Source organism: Chiroxiphia lanceolata, chromosome 2, assembly GCF_009829145.1.
Source record: "Chiroxiphia lanceolata isolate bChiLan1 chromosome 2, bChiLan1.pri, whole genome shotgun sequence".
In the NCBI taxonomy this organism is placed as follows: domain Eukaryota; kingdom Metazoa; phylum Chordata; class Aves; order Passeriformes; family Pipridae; genus Chiroxiphia; species Chiroxiphia lanceolata.
This window is the reverse complement of record NC_045638.1, coordinates 78,996,299-79,013,370: the sequence shown is the minus strand read 5'-3', so window position 1 is coordinate 79,013,370 and position 17,072 is coordinate 78,996,299. Positions and strand designations below refer to the sequence as shown.

At 34.3% G+C, this 17,072-nt stretch overlaps 1 protein-coding gene across 1 annotated transcript; it reads right to left on the bottom strand.

The window, feature by feature from the left end:
• Window positions 1-2,971: 2,971 nt before the first annotated feature.
• ANGPTL5 (angiopoietin like 5) lies at window positions 2,972-15,668 on the bottom strand. The gene is made up of 8 exons (XM_032679491.1): window positions 15,525-15,668; window positions 13,635-13,782; window positions 12,529-12,632; window positions 11,869-11,962; window positions 10,821-10,921; window positions 6,601-6,721; window positions 5,382-5,567; window positions 2,972-4,190 (listed from the first exon to the last, which is right to left on the bottom strand). Exons 1-8 carry the CDS (start codon window positions 15,624-15,626, stop codon window positions 3,871-3,873), a joined length of 1,176 nt encoding a protein of 391 aa, XP_032535382.1. The 5' UTR covers window positions 15,627-15,668; the 3' UTR covers window positions 2,972-3,870.
• Between the last annotated feature and the right edge of the window lie 1,404 nt (window positions 15,669-17,072).

The following is a 17,072-nucleotide window of genomic DNA, read 5'->3' as shown; positions in this document are numbered from 1 at the left end:
AATGATGGAGCAAAAAAGCTTTCTGTAATGAAAGGACCACTCCTTTCTTCATGTGAATTGTATCTTTGGACAGTCCTGCAGAATACAGTGTCATTTGCACTGTTTGGTATAAGAAGTATTCATAAGAGCATGTTGTACAGTAACAACTTAACTTCTGGTCGATGGATATAGACCATGTCAGCAAAACCTGTGTCCACTGAAAGCCAAGGATGCCTTCCTTTCCTCAATTTTAACTCATTTTACAACGAGCTGCAAAATGAAGTGCAGCCTGTCTTTATGGATTAGAACAACTGGCAGATCAATACCTAGCCTGGAAATATGTATGCAGGTTTCCAGTACCCCTTTTGTAAATAACTTACGTTCTCTTTGCAGCCATACCAACAGAAATCCCACAAAGCACCCCTTCCACGCCAATGGATTGTCTCTGCTGGCTTTTCGGTTGACAATGGGACAATGCAGGGCATGCTCCAGGGGGAGCAAAACAAAACTAAAGTCCCCAGAAAGGTTTCTTGTGACCAGAAAGGTCAAATGATTAAATAATTTGAGTTCACCAAACTGAGACTTACAAATTAAAGATATACTATGGGGAAAAGAAAACAAAACAAGTGCAGTTTCATAACATCAGAGATTGCATGTCCTGTAAATACAGCTCATAGCTTAGAATATCATTCCTGGAGTAGATATTAAGAGCATTTAAACCAAGATACTCTTTATTTGAAACACTCAATCAGTTTCTCTTAATATGGTACACCCTACATATTCCTTTATATTATAGTCAAAATAAGACTGTTTGGGCAACGACCAACTGATTACTGGTCGTAAGTATATGGCCACAAAAATCTTATGTGTGGTAGTTGGGAACCATCAGCTGTAAATATGGAACATAGGCCTCTGAAACAGTTTAATATCTTGTAAATTCTCTGTGTTTAAGTAAAAATTTGTTTTCACAGTTGTTTTAGTGGAAATGGAATGAACCTTTGAAGATAGTAGCCATCTATCACATGGAAAATGTTCTCTTGTCATTGCTGTATTTCAGATTTGCATAGGCAAGCTGCCAACTAATCTCTAGCACTCCGATTTTCTAAGTACATGCTAAATTTTAAAACAAAACTAGACTAAGCCAATACTGACATTTCAGAACATCCAACTGATAATAAAACTAAGAGATTCCTATGCTTAACAGCTTTTCATAGAAACCTCTATGAAAGGAAATAAAATCATTAAACTGTATTAAATTATATTATTATCTCATTATTTGGTTTGGTGCCACAGAAGTATTTAGTGTGATCATGACTAATAGATAAAAAAGAATTAAAGCATTATCCATCTTTTGATTGAGAATATTACATTGAAAACTCATACCTGGAAGATTTCTAGGAGTTAAAACCTGACTAGTATTTGCAATTTGGACTTCATCCTGTCTGCAGTTAATGCTGCAGATCCACCTCTCACAGCACAACAAAGACACAAGTCAAGCCTGGGGCAAAATAAATTCATTTTATCTACAAAGGGACAGAACTCTAAGCCACAGAGAACATAGTGTCTACCTGCAACCTTGCTAGCAGAGCAGTACCTGATGGTATTAAAGCATATGTATTGAGTTTAAAGCAAGTGTCTGCAATAGTCTTGGAAATGTTTTTATCTTTCAAGGAACAGTAAATTCAAAACCTCGCCCCCACCACTGACATTGTGAATTCAATTCATTTTTTGTATAGGTTTTCAATTTGACTTGACTTAAAGATCCAATGCCTATTTGCAAGAATGACCCTTCAAGATTTAGTTATCTTTCCAGGCCCATCCCCACTGCGATTACTTGCCGCCAGCAAATCTAACCAATGATGGCAAAGGGGAGATTAAACCTGATAACTAATCGTGGTAGTATCTGCCAGCACACATCTGCAATCTTCACTTGTCACCTTCATTTTTAATCAGGGATTCTAATTAAGCCACAAGCAGCCTCAGGGTGTCAGTAGAATATAGCTCTATGCATCCAGAATCCCTATTTAGACTCTTCCTTTCTGCTTGCAGGCTCGGACCTGGTTGTCAGAACAGGGGCCCCACCATCCAAGTTTGAGGTTTTCATTAAAGCCATTAAATTTTCATGAAATTTAGCCACTGGCATTCTCCAGTAGGATTGTTGTACTGCAGCCTGAGGACTCTTTCTGACATAAGAGCCCTAATAGCATGACACCATCCAGGCTTGCAGCCAGGATTAATACTCTTTTTAAGCTCTAATGCCTGTTAATCTTGGTGCAGAAGCTCTTTCATTTTAGTATCTACCTTTATAGGTCTGCTGGGTCCATGTTGCCATTCAAAAAGATTGCATTCCTAATAAATATGGAGTGAGAGGGAGGGCTAAACAGGGTTTACATACAATCTCTTCACCTCTAATTTCAAAGACTACAGTGTCTGACAACAAAATCACCCCATGCTCAGAAAATTCAGTCTCCCCCAAGAGCAGGACATATCCCCTTTCTCATAATCCCCTCTACAGGGCCTGTGATATTTTTCCTCAAGCTACTTCCTACCCTGTTTCTCTTGCAGCCCCTCTCCCTCGATAAGGATAGTCCCCAATTTCTCTCTAGCAGAGAGAAGCCTTCTCCTTTTAGCAACTTTTTACATCCGACTGTTAAAGACTAGTACTAAAACATAGAATAAAAGAGGAATGTTTTCTCTCAAGCTTGTAACATACCCTATGAAAAGCTTCATTGCCTCCTATAGTTACGTATATCTTTGGGAAGAAGTTCTAAACCACTGAGGTTCTGAACTGATGATGGTTTCTCCTCACTGTATTAATGTTTGGTCTAAATAAAAAATAGCAAAGGGGAAACTCACAGAGTTTTTAACTGTTTTCATTCCAGGTGCTACTACAGAGCTGATCTACTGAAACTGAAGCAAAGATGAGAAATACCATGCCTGGCTGCTGCAGGTTAGATGCCAGGTTCCAGAAACACTGCTGTACTGACAATAGTCACATTTTTATTGATATTATTTTATTTTTACTGACAGAAATTCAAAGAATTAACCATTTTAAACGTACTTATACAACTTAAATTGGTTTTGTTTATTACCATATGATCATTTACAAAGTGAATGACAATCAGAATGAAAAACATAAGATCAGGCCCATATATCCAAAAATTAAAATTCCAAAGCTATGCATTTTCTTTAAAAAAAGTTTTTAATTTGTAGTGAAGTGTAAAATAGACAATGGTAGAGTAAAAATTGGATTATGAAACACATTGACTGTGCAAATTAAATACAAAATAGACCATAGTTCTTGAATCTCAGTATCAACCTTACTTGTATAAAAATCAGGACCTGAGGATATACTGAACTCTATATATACATTGCAACAATTTTTAACTTGCCTGATAAAGAATATAAAAAGGAGAGCTGATTCTGAAAAATTAACCTAAGGTGAAGAAAAGATATTTTTCCAAAATATTATGATGGAAATGGCAGGTACATAGGTTTTTAAAAGAAAATTTGCTGCACTTTCTTAGAAATTCAGACATGCAGAGAGCATAGAAAAAGTACATTCAGAGGTCATCACTACACTTCTTTTTATAATTTTTTTCTGCTGGTTCTGAGATTGCCTAAGAGCAAATAAAATTAAAAGTTGAATAAAAGCTGACAGGAACTAAGCTTAATCCTTTTTCTGAAAACCCAGTTCTTTTTAGGACCTCCTTACTCAAGCGGGAACACAACAAATGCTGACATTTCCCAATAAAAATTAGTAACTGTATTGTAGAAATACCTAATAAAGTTTTGACTGAACTCTTCAAGTGAAGATGAAAGGTATTTATGATTGCAATGATACATTATTCCACATAATTGCCAGAAGAGATATATTTCTATTTTCATATGCTAATGGAAATATGGATAATAGGTTCTCCGAATTTTCATTGAAACGGATTTAATTTTGACTGGTTTATTCTTCATTTTCCATGTATCCCAGTGAATCCCAGTTGCAAGAAATCTACCTGTGTAGCGATGAACACCATTAAGATTTGCAAGGCCACACCTGCTGAACCACCATCCAGTGCTATCACTGAAGTTACTGCAGCTCTTTACAAGCTGTTCTTTAATAGTGCATACTGGCCTGCATCCATCATTATCAACATCAAAAGTGCTGAAAGGCATTGAATTCTGGTTATCTTCTTTTCTATATCCTCTAAATGCATCACCTAAGCACAACAGATAGAACAGAAGGATAAAAAAAATTATTTATGGAAGAACATTTCTTACTTGTTGCATATCTCACAAACTTTTCCTCTGAATTTATTAGAAAAATAGAATTCTTCAAAAACATTTCAGGAGCACCAGATAATGAGCAGGCAAAATGTTAAAAATGAAGGAAAGAAAAAGAATAAAATACTGAGAAATATGGAAGAAGTTGAAATTCAATGAAACATCTTTATATTGTTGTTGCTTTTAGCAATGCATACTGGCTAGGAAGGTAAAGGCTTCTGTCCTCAAAGACAGAGGAAGAAAAGATAAAGGAAACAAAAAGGGTTGTAATTTAAGATTTTCCAGTAATGTGTCCAAAGTCCCAGAGAGACTAATGAGAAAAGATGGAATTTTAAAACTCAAAGGTCAGTGATTATTGGCTCTGTTGTCTTACTAAAGAAATACAAATACACTGTCTTACAAATACAGGTAAAGCACCAACACCTTTAGAGAATAGCTGTTTCATTGGTAATAAGGAACATTCTTGCATATTACTAAACATGTAAAAAAAAACAGAGAAAAAAGCAGTAAGATGTGCAATATTTAATGAAAACCTTTGCACACTTAGCTATTAAGAGAGGTCTGAAATTGTAAATTAATTTGTGTCTATGTATCACCCAGTAACTGTTACACACTGCAGACCAACTTTGTTCACTCAGTTTCTTTCTCTACCCTTTGTGCATGACTGTCTGGGCACTTCTGAATTAACCAAAGCATCATCAGGAAGACTTCCACTAACATCAGCAAATCTGGGATGAGATAATGGACATCTAAAGAACTGTACCATTAGATAGATAAACACTAACACCTAAAAAATCCCTTATTTATTATATATATCCCATAGACTTGAGTCTGTTAAAGATCCTTCCTTTATTCATCTTTATTAAAGAAGAGTTTATTAAGTTACTCCATTAAGGACATTGAAGTGATAAAGTGATTTCCTACTATGTAAAGATTAATGTTGGCATAACCAAAATTGCTATATCATCAATCATTTATCTGCATATATGTTAACTATGTGCCAGAGAAAAACAAATTATAAATAATTTTTTTAAAAGTTATCTTAATTATTACTCTTTTGAATGTATTTTTTCATATTAAGAAAGGGACCAGCTACTTTTAAATACTTTAAAGAAGGAAGTTCTTACCAGCATTTCCTGAATAATGCCCCAAATGGATCTTAAAAAAACATGCTTCATCTTCTATCCAGAATCCATCATATGATGCATAGGCATGCTTGTCATTTTCTGATTCCAAGTCCACATAAAGATTGAAACTAGTGGCTTTTTGATTTACTATGTCAAAAATCTTCCTTAGTCCAAGCCAAAATTCCCCTTAAACAGAAATATAATATATAGTCTAGAAATGGAAACTGTAAAAGAAAAAATTATTGTTCTTTCTTTTCTACTTTTCTTCCTGAACCAAATGTAATAAAAGTTGTATGATATTATATTCCTTTATAATATGATATTATATTATATGTATGATATTATATTCCTTTAAAAGACTAATGAAGGAACAGAGTAATCTTCCTACTTCCTTAGGAAATCCATGGAAGGAATTCGATGTAGGCATCATCTTTTTTCTCTATGATACTTTTTAGAAAATTGTCCACATGATAGATTTAAAACATTTGTCTGCAATATATCTTAGGAAACCACAAAAAACTGGATGTGCTAAAGATCCACTTGCATAAACAGAGTTCAGCATTCCTAAGGGCAGTACTGAGAAATGATGAATGTTAGCATTCTATGAAACACAACAAAACACAAACCCTATTCTCAGGGTTTGCTGCCTCCGTAAATCGCACTTGTTGCCCCATATGAGCTGTGCTTTTTTGTACAGAAAAGCTGTGTGCTTCCATTGCAATCCCAGATAAACTTCTGATAAAGCAAATGGGTTTAGACTTGCTGGATGAAAGGTGGAAATAAAAAATTATTATCACAATTGTATTGTTATTAGCTACTGAAATATTTCCATTCTGTTTCTAACTTTACTTGTCCTATGGTGAAATATTACTGATTTTTCTCTCCTTTAAGGAAATATTTTGCAAATGTGATTCAAACCAACTAAGGCTATTTTTTTTTAATCTGAAAAGAGAGCAAATACAATCTATACATTATTTCAGACAGAAAATATCATATTTTAAACACCTCCTGTGAGACAGCAATGGCTAAAAACTCTAGAAGGGTCACAGTCATTACTGAGAAGATCATACAACAGATATGATAAAAAAAATACTTATGTAAAAATAAGACTTAAGAAACAAGAACTTTATACTACTAAAACTCCTACACAATTTAGTGCTCACATAAAGGCAGCAGAAATGTAGGATACAAAGCACTTTAGAGTATTTAAAATTAATACCAGTAAGATCACCAAATCCATCCAGATATTCAGACCATGTTCTCTGGAATGGAATGACTCCATCAGTTCTTTTCTGAACCACAGTCCATCCACCTCCTCGAAAATCCATGTCACAAAAAACCTAAAAATAGACATAGATGTGACTTCAGAATTCAGATTCAGACTTCAAGCATTCTTGAAGGAGCTGTTATGAAGAAAACATTTTAATTAAATAAAGGTGGTCCCAAGATGGAGCAGGGTCCTGGCAGAGACCTGCAGCCCGTGGAAAGGGCAGCCCACACCGGAGCAGGTTTTTCCCAGGTAGGATTTGTGGCCCCTGTGGGGGACCCATGTGGGTACAGCTCATTCATGAAGGACTGCAACCCATGGAGGAGTGACCCACGAGACAGCAGTTTGGGAAGAACTGTTGCCTGAGGGATGGACTCATGATGGAGAGGTCCATCAAGGACTGTCTCCAGTGGGAGGGACCCCACGGGAGCAGGGGAAAGACTCCTCTCTCTGAGCAATGGCAGAAACAACTGACTGTAACCTCCATTCCCCACCCCCTTGCACCTCTGAGGAGAAGGGAATACATGGAAGGAAGGGGGGGGAAGGTGTTTTTAAGACTGTTTTGTTTCTCACTCTTTTAAACACTACACCACCTAAGTTGTTCAAAGTAATTCTAGGGATACTATACATAATGAGTATTTAAAAACAGAGGCTCATTGGTAAGTGCCTCCTAATGTGATTAATATCAGGAGAATTAACCTGGAAAATGCTTATAGCTATGGAGCTACTTGTGATAACAAAAGTAAGTTCAGAATATAACGTTGGCTGTCATAACATTAAGCAGATGCACAAGTGATGGAGTAAAGAAATTTTTGTTGATGTTACAGGGAAAGTACACAATGAAACATATTTCAGAAAAGAGAGATTTGCAATCTTAGCCAGTTGATAAAAGTAGAATCTAGGTGTAAGTCAGTTTAACCCTCAGCAAAATTTGTGGCAGTCTGAGTGTTATATGTTCCCCCTCACTGACTGTACTAGCCAGATATTTTTCATGAAACCAGATTTGTTCCTTGGCAGGAACGCATCAACATCATATTCAGAGCCTCTGTGACTTAACATCCTCTCAATGAACACCAAGAAAGCAACAGGACAGAGCTGCAGTGTGGTCTAATATAACCTGGGGAATCTTAGATCTTCAAGTAAGCCAATGCCATTGGATGCTTTGGGCAATCCTTTCAACACAAATACTAAATGAATTTGTGTAAGGGTCATATGCACAAAAGAAACTTGTGGGCTTTATTCCCTGGAGAATCACATGCTTATTTCAGTCACCCAGGGAGAGCGGAACAGGAATAAAAAGAAATACAGAAGATTCCAAAATGAATATTTAAATGCAAATACCTAAAAGTCATTCAAAATAATCCCATTGCCTCATCTGCTGTCTTGAGAAGATGATTGCATGCTTGGCTACTCCTCTGACTATGAGTCAGAAATACTAAGAGGAGCCTGCTTGGTCACAACAGCAATCTTCAGTCCAATATAACTCAGTGGGAGTGTTGATAATTCTCAGAAGGAGCAGATTTAGTTCTACATGAGAGGTCATCAGCCAATTAAATACAGCACCAATACAAACAGCAGCTAAGTAAAATATGAGATAGATGACTGATAGATAGATAGATAGATAGATAGATAGATAGATAGATAGATAGATAAAGAGAGAGAGAAATACAGTCATAGCTGTGTAGTTTCTTAATTACTTATAGGCTAGAAATGTTGCAATTGAAAAGCCTTATAAGACTTTACAGATTGCTGTCTCATATCATGCAAGGTATGAGAGGCATGATTGTGCCAGGTGCAAATTAAATTAAATGAGCAGGAGGATGCTTTCACTGAATATTTCTCCTCTTTCCATCTTCAGAGTGCATAAGAGGTAAATTGCAAACAACTGTTTAGTTTGTCTGATCCACCTTACAAATATCATTGATCTAATTTCACTAATTGAAAAATGTATCAGAAATTGATCATGATTAATTTTTCTAAAAGTGAAATTGGTTTTAATTGCCTCATGTTTAAATGCTCAGACAAAAGCCCATTTGGAATTAACTTTCTGAGATGCCAAAAACCTGCCAATACCACTGAAACTGGATATTTTTATTGCTCCTGGAATTCAGGTTTCAATTAGCCCAAGATAAGCATCAAAATCTATACTCACTTTTGACAATATGAGGTTTTAAACATGAAAACATGAGAAGAGGATCAAGTTGTTTAATATTTGTTTTCTTCATTAAACCGGTATCTTCATGCAAATGATTCTAAATATATTTTCATTTAGTTTCCGTTACATTAAAAGGGCAGTTTATTGCTGAAAAGGTCCTCATTGAAATAAATTGTTTATATCAGAATTCTTGGCTATTAGCCTCTAAAGAATGCATTATAATTTCTTGTTTATGTTTTAATGTCTTGATATTTTTGTTCATTTATCATTTCCTCTACCTTTTTTATGCTTCCACACATGAAAGAATTTGCATAAAATAGTTTTCCTTAAAATAACATTCTTTATAGAACACATATTTTACATATTTTTCTCTGACAACTTTTTGGCCCTGTCTTTTAAGTTCTGTGCAACATCTATCAGACAAGAAATGAGACACCCATTTCATGACTGCAGATATCCTTCTCATTATTTATTTTTACCTTTTTCTTTTAATCAAATTATTATGATTTTTCTTTTTTGTTTCTTGTACTCCTCAAAGAACCTTTCCACTCATATAACTGATTTTAAGATTCTGGAAGTACCTTTAAATGTGGAAAAGTGGCAAAAATATTTTGAATGAAATTTCATCATTTCAGATTTATTTGTCAAAACCTAAAAGTGAACTGAGAAATCACTTTTCTCACATAATTATACCATCTCTCGAGACAAGTAATTTGGGTAAGGTATGAATATTTCCTCAGTGGAATCCCCCTCACTCTAAAAGAAATTCTGAAACAAATGCACTTTTTGGTGTGGTTCATCCTGGGGTGAGGCAGACACCATTTTCTTTATACTATAAATATGGTTGTTCTGTGAACACTGCAACATCTCTCTGCCTTTCTTTTACATGGAAGGAACTTGCTGATGAGTTACAGACTGTTTTCCTGAGCTGACTGCATTGTAGAATGACAGGTTTTTGTATCGGGGGTTGCAGTCCATTTTTTTTTTTATATATATATCCCAGTATAATTCTGAAGCCTTTTCTTAATCAGTTTGATCTCCTTTTTTGTAGCATTTTGAAGGACTCCAATTGGCTAGAGGTAAAGGCATTCATTCTTCCTTTGTTATATACAAAAGAAGACTATAAAGTTAGATATTAAACTTTGCTATTTATTAGTTGACCTAAATGTCATGTTTTTTGTTTCAAAAGCTAATGTACTGTAAAGTTAAAGGTTTGAAAGTGCCATATCTGCTTTTCCACTATACATAAGTTCTTGTCTAGGTAGAACAGCCAGAAACAGAAATAAAGACATAAAACAAAATATTCTTTGTGTTTGCATGGATGTGAATGTCCTGAGTCTGAGGAAATTAACCCAAAATTGTCTTCTAGATGAACACCATAACTCACAGCAATAACATAAAGTGCAGGTGGTGATAGGAAGCATTATTGCTGCAGTTTGTCTTAAGAATATATATCCTGCAAAATGGATATGAAAACTAAAATTTTAGATGCCTCTCTGCCTCAAGACTGGGTTATAATGATACTCACACAAGAGCTGCTCCTCACAATAATGTACATCTGCCCCTATATTTAGATGCTTATAGGCATCAGTGGAGTCACACCACAAGAGAAGGCAATGCTATACAGCAGAATAATTCAAAAAGCCAAAAGTCCTAATTTGGAAGTCAAATGGATCAGTTGATTGGCTCTTCAGTTTTCCATCTCTAATACAGAAAAGAGCAGCACTTGTAAATGTCCAAAAGGGGTGCTGGAAAGTACCTTGGGTTTTCCTCTTTAGTACATTTTTCACTGCATATGAAAACTGACAACAGGCTCTTATGACAGAGATTAAATTTCTTTGTAAAACATGAGAAACTTGTCAAAATTATAGTAACAGCAGACACATGCAGAGGATTTACTACATTTCTTATTCATCCGTTGAGAAATTGTCAAGGAAAACACCTTAAATCTAATAAAAATATTCTAAGTGCGTATTCTCAAGCAAATTGTGACTATCCTGAGAGAGAAATGTACTACCTCAAAAGGATAATTTGATCCTTCTGGATGGATAATGTACAGACCAGATGGAGTTTTTGAAACTGAACCAATGGTATCTTTAATATGAGTGCAGTCCAAACCTAGAGAAAAAAAGTATTTGATGAAATTCATTAGCAAAATGTATTTTTTTAAAAATACAGATTAAACACAGAAATATTACTATTCTTGGTAACATATGAATGATTTAAAATAGCATTTTTTCTCATGGAAGCTTTAAAATCATGTTTTGTCATGAAATTATCTTGTAAATTCAAATTCTCTGATCTCCATTAAGCTCATAAGTAAGTACAAATTACGCTGCATAGAGAAAGTTCTTTCTAATCTTAATAGATATGATACAGAAATTAAAGATTATGTATCTGGGTAATTTTACAAATTTTTACATTTTATTTATAACATTTTACATTTTATTTATAACACTTGTACTGAGAAAAAGACATATTCTCTGGGAAATTGTATCTTTTTCCTACAGACACTTCTATTTATACTTGTAAAAGCCTTTTCATCATAATGTATACACGAAAAACCATTTGTCTCTAAGTGTTAAGCCAGGTACATGTTAAATATACTCAAAGAAGCAGTTTCCACGAACAGCATGGCTGCTTAGACATAATGTTTCCTTTAGTTTGGATGGACACTACAAAGAAGATCAACTGTCCAGTGAACAGTTGACTTACATCCTATTTGAAGAAGGATATTGCAGATGCAGAGTACACTTTATTTCATTGCAAAAGAATATGCCATTTAGCAACATTAAATTACTTACTAACAGATAATCATACCTGGTATTTTGCATAAAAATCAACAACATGTTAAACAGGATGCCTGGAATTGTCAATTACAAATTATTTAAAGCAGTATTTATGACAACATTTTTAAACAGTTCATAAAGTTTCCAGAGGTTTTATGCTACTAACATGGAATAAATGTTGAAGTTACAATTCCTTACCTTTGCTTTACTTAGTTTCTTGACAAGATACAAAAGTAAAAAGGGAAGGTGTCAAGACTATATCTGAAAAATATTTACCATGAGATTGAACTGCTTTGTAAGGAAGTGAATCCAGATGCTTTCTCAAAACCACTGCATTCAAAAGAACAAGTTTGTTCTTGAGTTCATTTACCTGCAAATTCAAATAAAAGATCTTTAATTAGGTTGCAATGAGGAATTTTACATTCTAAAGATTTTTTTTTTGCTCCTAGTAAATGTAATCTGAAGTTTGGTTTTGTGATGTGTTGGTAAATTGTACCTTTATTAGGCAAATCGATCTTCTTTTTTACTTTTTTCATCCAAAATCACAATTCCGGTTGATTCAAACAAAAGTCCTTCAGTTTAATTAAAGCTTTTTATCTGTATTGAGTGATGCAAAGTGCTTGTAAAATACTATCAGAGCTAACAATAGTGTAATATGTTATCTGCACAAATACAACAGGACTGGAGATGGCAAGTAATGGGAAGGAATAGTCCTCCACTTATGCAACTGCCATATGTGACACTAAGCTGTAAAACAAGTGGTGCTTATCACTCCTCGTAGAAATGGAACTCACACCCTAACCAAGGTACAAGGAATGGTGATAGAGTCTCTATTTCGACTGGTTTAATGACAATAATAATACTTATTTTTCCAGGTAAACAACACCTGTAGTGAGAAATAACAAATACAAACGTAAATGATAAAGAAAAAAGTACCTGACTAGAAAGGTAGTCCAAAGAAGACTGTTGATCATCCATCATGTCTCTTACCAGTTTTTGCGTACTTCTTGCATATTCAACAAGAGAGTCCTGCAAATTTCCTTCAGAAGAAATATGTTCATACATTTTGTTATCATAAATCTAGAATTATTCTTGACTGAATGACAACACATTTATTTATGATATCTATGCAAATAGTGAAGGTGTTTTACCTTATGGCACCTGAAAGTGAAATGAAAGTAGTACAGAGACCACAGACTAAAGCCAAAGATGCTAAAAACTTCAGATTCATTAATTGCAGTAAAGACATCTTAAGAAGTGATGGCTCTTCTTATGTTTTGAAGAAGAATTTCATCTTATCCTTGGGTAAACTGGATGACCAGTTAAGAGATATCACACAAATATAAATGCAAATGATAAAAGACAGATATATAAGATTTCCTATCATCCTACATTTGCTCATTCACTGTGCTACTTCTGTTTTTTTACCCTGATGCTAAAAATAAAATCATCATCATCATCATCATCTGGACAGATAATTAATAATATATACTAAAAAATCATATGTGAAAACCAAGAATTTATACAATTGTTTTCTGAGGCTGATTATATCACTCTCTGTGTAGTTTATCAAGGTAGTGATAGAGAGTGCCCTGTGTATGCATGTATAAAAGGTAAACTGAAGTACAGATTTACTCCCATGTAACTAACTAAATAACAAACTAACTGGCTAACTCCTGCTTAACATCCCCACACCTAGCTATGATATTTAAATGAGGGATAGACATCCTGCTCTTCCTCCCTAATGGAGATAGATACGTTCAGAGGGTAACACAGACCTAGGTGAGCTGTGATGCTGCTTGGATTTGTCTGTCTTCACCCATGATTATACTTTAACTTTGTCACACCAGCTGCATCCCAAAAACAGGGCACCCCAAATTTTCTGAACAATACTCAGAATTTGGGCAGCAGGGCCAAAGGCTGCCACATGTGCTCAAGAAGATTAAAAGATAAATTGGTACAGAATAACGTAGCATAGCAGAGGATTGCATAGCATGACATTGCATAGCTCATCACTAAAAGTATTTTTTATGAGTACATACTGCACATGTAATGTTTTTCCCCTCGTAAAATTGTAGCTTGAGCATCACATGGTACAAGGCATAGTTCTTTTTGTTTTGAAATGTCTGCAGATTTATTTTTCTCTTCTGCCTTGAGTGGTCTCTCTGCAGCTCCAAAATTCCTTGTGTCCTGTTGTACCAAAAAATGTAGGGGGAAATAAATTGATCATAAAGCATATATAAAATAGCTCATCCTGTCAAAATAAAGTAGGTTGCTCCACAGATCTTCCTTCAAAACCTCTTTCTTTAAAGCTTGGTCAAGCGATAATTGACAAAGCTGAGGCCAAAACCGATTAGATGTTTTCTGCTTAGCCATACCTCACAAGAAAAAGATAGTGTCAGGGGTAAAGAATAACCTCTATCAATCCAAAAAATACTACCAACATTTCTGGTGAAGTATTCTGCCTGTGAGCACTGTGAACTAGAAGCAAGAACGTGAAAATCTTGCAATTCAGAAGCTCACATTTTAGAAATCACCACACCCAACAAACATCTCAAATGTTGACAGAGCATTTTCACCGGAAATTTCGGAGCAGGTTTTTGGATTTACCAGATATTAGCAAAATACTTTTACTCTTGAAAATCCCTAAATTATTTACTCAGACACTGATCAGGGAAATACTTGCATAAGTTATTAACCTATGCATTTAAGAAGTCCCAAGCAGATTTAAAGACAAACTCAGCATTACAAAAAAAGCATTTTAAATGTTCTTATAGAGGAATGAATAAAGAGACAGTATTCATGGGCACACAATTATGTGAAATAGTAAGAATAATAGCATTAGTAGAAGTAGTTACACCTATTAATGTTATTTAAAATAATATTTTCCTGTTTAATAGTTTTTTATTCTATGGTGCCATGTGACATAAAATAAGGGAGTGCCTCTGAGTCATCACTTAACGAAATGCTAAAAGTAATTCCTGAAATATGTGTCACTGACAAAAGACTAAACAACATATTTTCATATGAGTCTTTGTTTGTTGATTCCAAAATCTCAGCAAACCATTTGCAGTATGTTTATATGATGTATTTTCAAATGTAAATAGGATTCTTAGACAATTCAAGATTTTAATGAAGAAGAAAACTTATTTGGACTTGAATATATCTTCAACATAGTTGTTCTTTCCTGCTTCAGTTTTTTTCTTTCTGGTATTGGCACTGCCCTGGCAAAGCACTGAACAAATTTTTCTCCTGATTTTTGCTTTTAAAAAGTAAAACTAAAAATTACATAAAACTCTTAACAAGGAGATTTTACAAAAAAGGTTTCCAAATTACTAGCATAATTGCATTTTGTGCCTGGAAATAAATGGTAGAAAAGTAAAAGAATATGTTTCTTTAATTTTTAAATAAGCACAAAGTAAAGGAGGAAAAATTATGTAAGACTTATAAACAGATCACTTGAAATTTATAAATAGATTACTTGAAACTATGGCTTGTTCCAGGACATTATCACAGCTACTCACCAGATGTTCAATTAAATACTCTCAAGCAAATATTTTTAATCAATATTGATCTTTAACAAAAGCCAACATGAACAAGTGATTAAGGGTGAACTCAGCAATTCAGGCAAAAACTGTGACTCTGCCAAAAACAATAGTTACTCTTCATTTAGAGTCATGCAGATGAGATTAAAAATATGACCTAAGAACTGAGCTGTGATAAAAGACATTAACACAAAAATGTTCTAATATCCTGAAGTCCTACCATTTCAATGTACTTTCTTTTCTGAATCTGAAAATACCTGATTCTTCTGTATTTTCGTATCTATCTTGAATAAGGCAATCTACATCTTTAAAACATCTGTCACTTTTCTGAGAAATCATTCAGTTACATTCATTATCTTTTCTAAGCAAAGTAATTGAAAATCTTACCTTACATGCACAATGCTTGCCATTACTTATGTCAGTCTCTCCTAAACTGAACAAAAAAATATTAAGACAAATCAGTGAAGTTACCCTAAAGTGGTAGTTCATCTTTTACTTGAAGAAATGCAAATGTTTTAAACGGGTTTCAAATTTCTGTGGAAAGGATTGTACACAATGAAGTCCTGAGCTAAGTATTTGGGAATGTCTACAGCACAAAGGGCAGCCAACACATCACTCTTTTACTGCCTGGATTTAATAAATCATATTTTAACTGCACAGTAGAATTTATATACTACTTCTTGCATCCTGAGGGAAATTACTGCTTATCACCTCTACATGACACATCAAGCACATATATTTTTATTGTGATAAACTCTGACAGATTTTCTTATATGCTACTTTTGAGCATTGGTATATATTTGGCATGAGTGGTCTTGGTTACTTGAAAGAAAAACTAGTATTAATCGATGTCTTCAAATTTTTACAAAGGTTTTTATCATTAAAATGAAGATGTTTGTATTGTGGTGGTAGTGCACTAGGACAGGTGTGGAGGTAATTTTGGAATATGTCATAAAAGCAAGTTCAAAATAGAAAACTGAAAAACATTATTTTAAATTAGTACTTTGTATTACATAGAAAATGTTTACTGGGGGGACAGTAGGAGTCTTGTGGTCTGAGACCACCTGTAGGAACACAGGTACTGAGTGAGACAATCATTCAGTATAATGATTTTTCTCCCTGAAGAATGTCAAAGTACAAGAGAATGGCCCAAAAAAAGAAGAAAATGAAATGTAGTCCACATAAGCTTAATTACCACTATGCGGCACTAACAGTTTTCACACACCCAAGTCCACTACTTTTGTAACTAAAAACTGGATCTGATATTTTAACAAAAAAAAAATTATTAAAGAATTTAAATTGTCTGTGCTCTGGCTGAATAAATGAAACCTCAGCTTCTAATGTACCACTGGGAGATACACTGTTTAAAGCCAGATAATGTTCCAAATTTATCTTGATAAGGTGGTTCATCTCCATCCCTGTCTGAAGCTGGAATACACAATAGCTTTTGCTATGAAGAGATTTGAAAGCATTTGGGAGCAGAGGATTAATTCAGTTTAATACAGATTTAATTCAGTTTTTTAATCCATTTTTTTTCTTTAAAATTAATAGCTAAAGGGTACTAAGCACATGTACCTGAGAGGAGCATATTCAACTTCTTGTGAAATTCTGAACAACTTTCATTATTCTGTACCTCTCAAAAACACATTTTTATTTTTTTCTGAAGTACCACATGGAAAATCATAGTTTTCCAATATGAAAATTACAAGAGTTTGACTAGTGCATCAGTTGATACGATCTCAAGAAGACACAAGTTTTGATTTATAGTTCAATCTCAGGAAGGTGAAAAGCTTTTCATGGTTATCTGTACATGACATTAAGAGGGACAAAAAGGTTTTTCTTCTTTCTGTGCACAGAAATAGGCAGAGGTGACAGATTTCAGGAAGGGATGGTTAAAATACTGAGAATATTGACTGAATTTCTTCTCCCATGCAG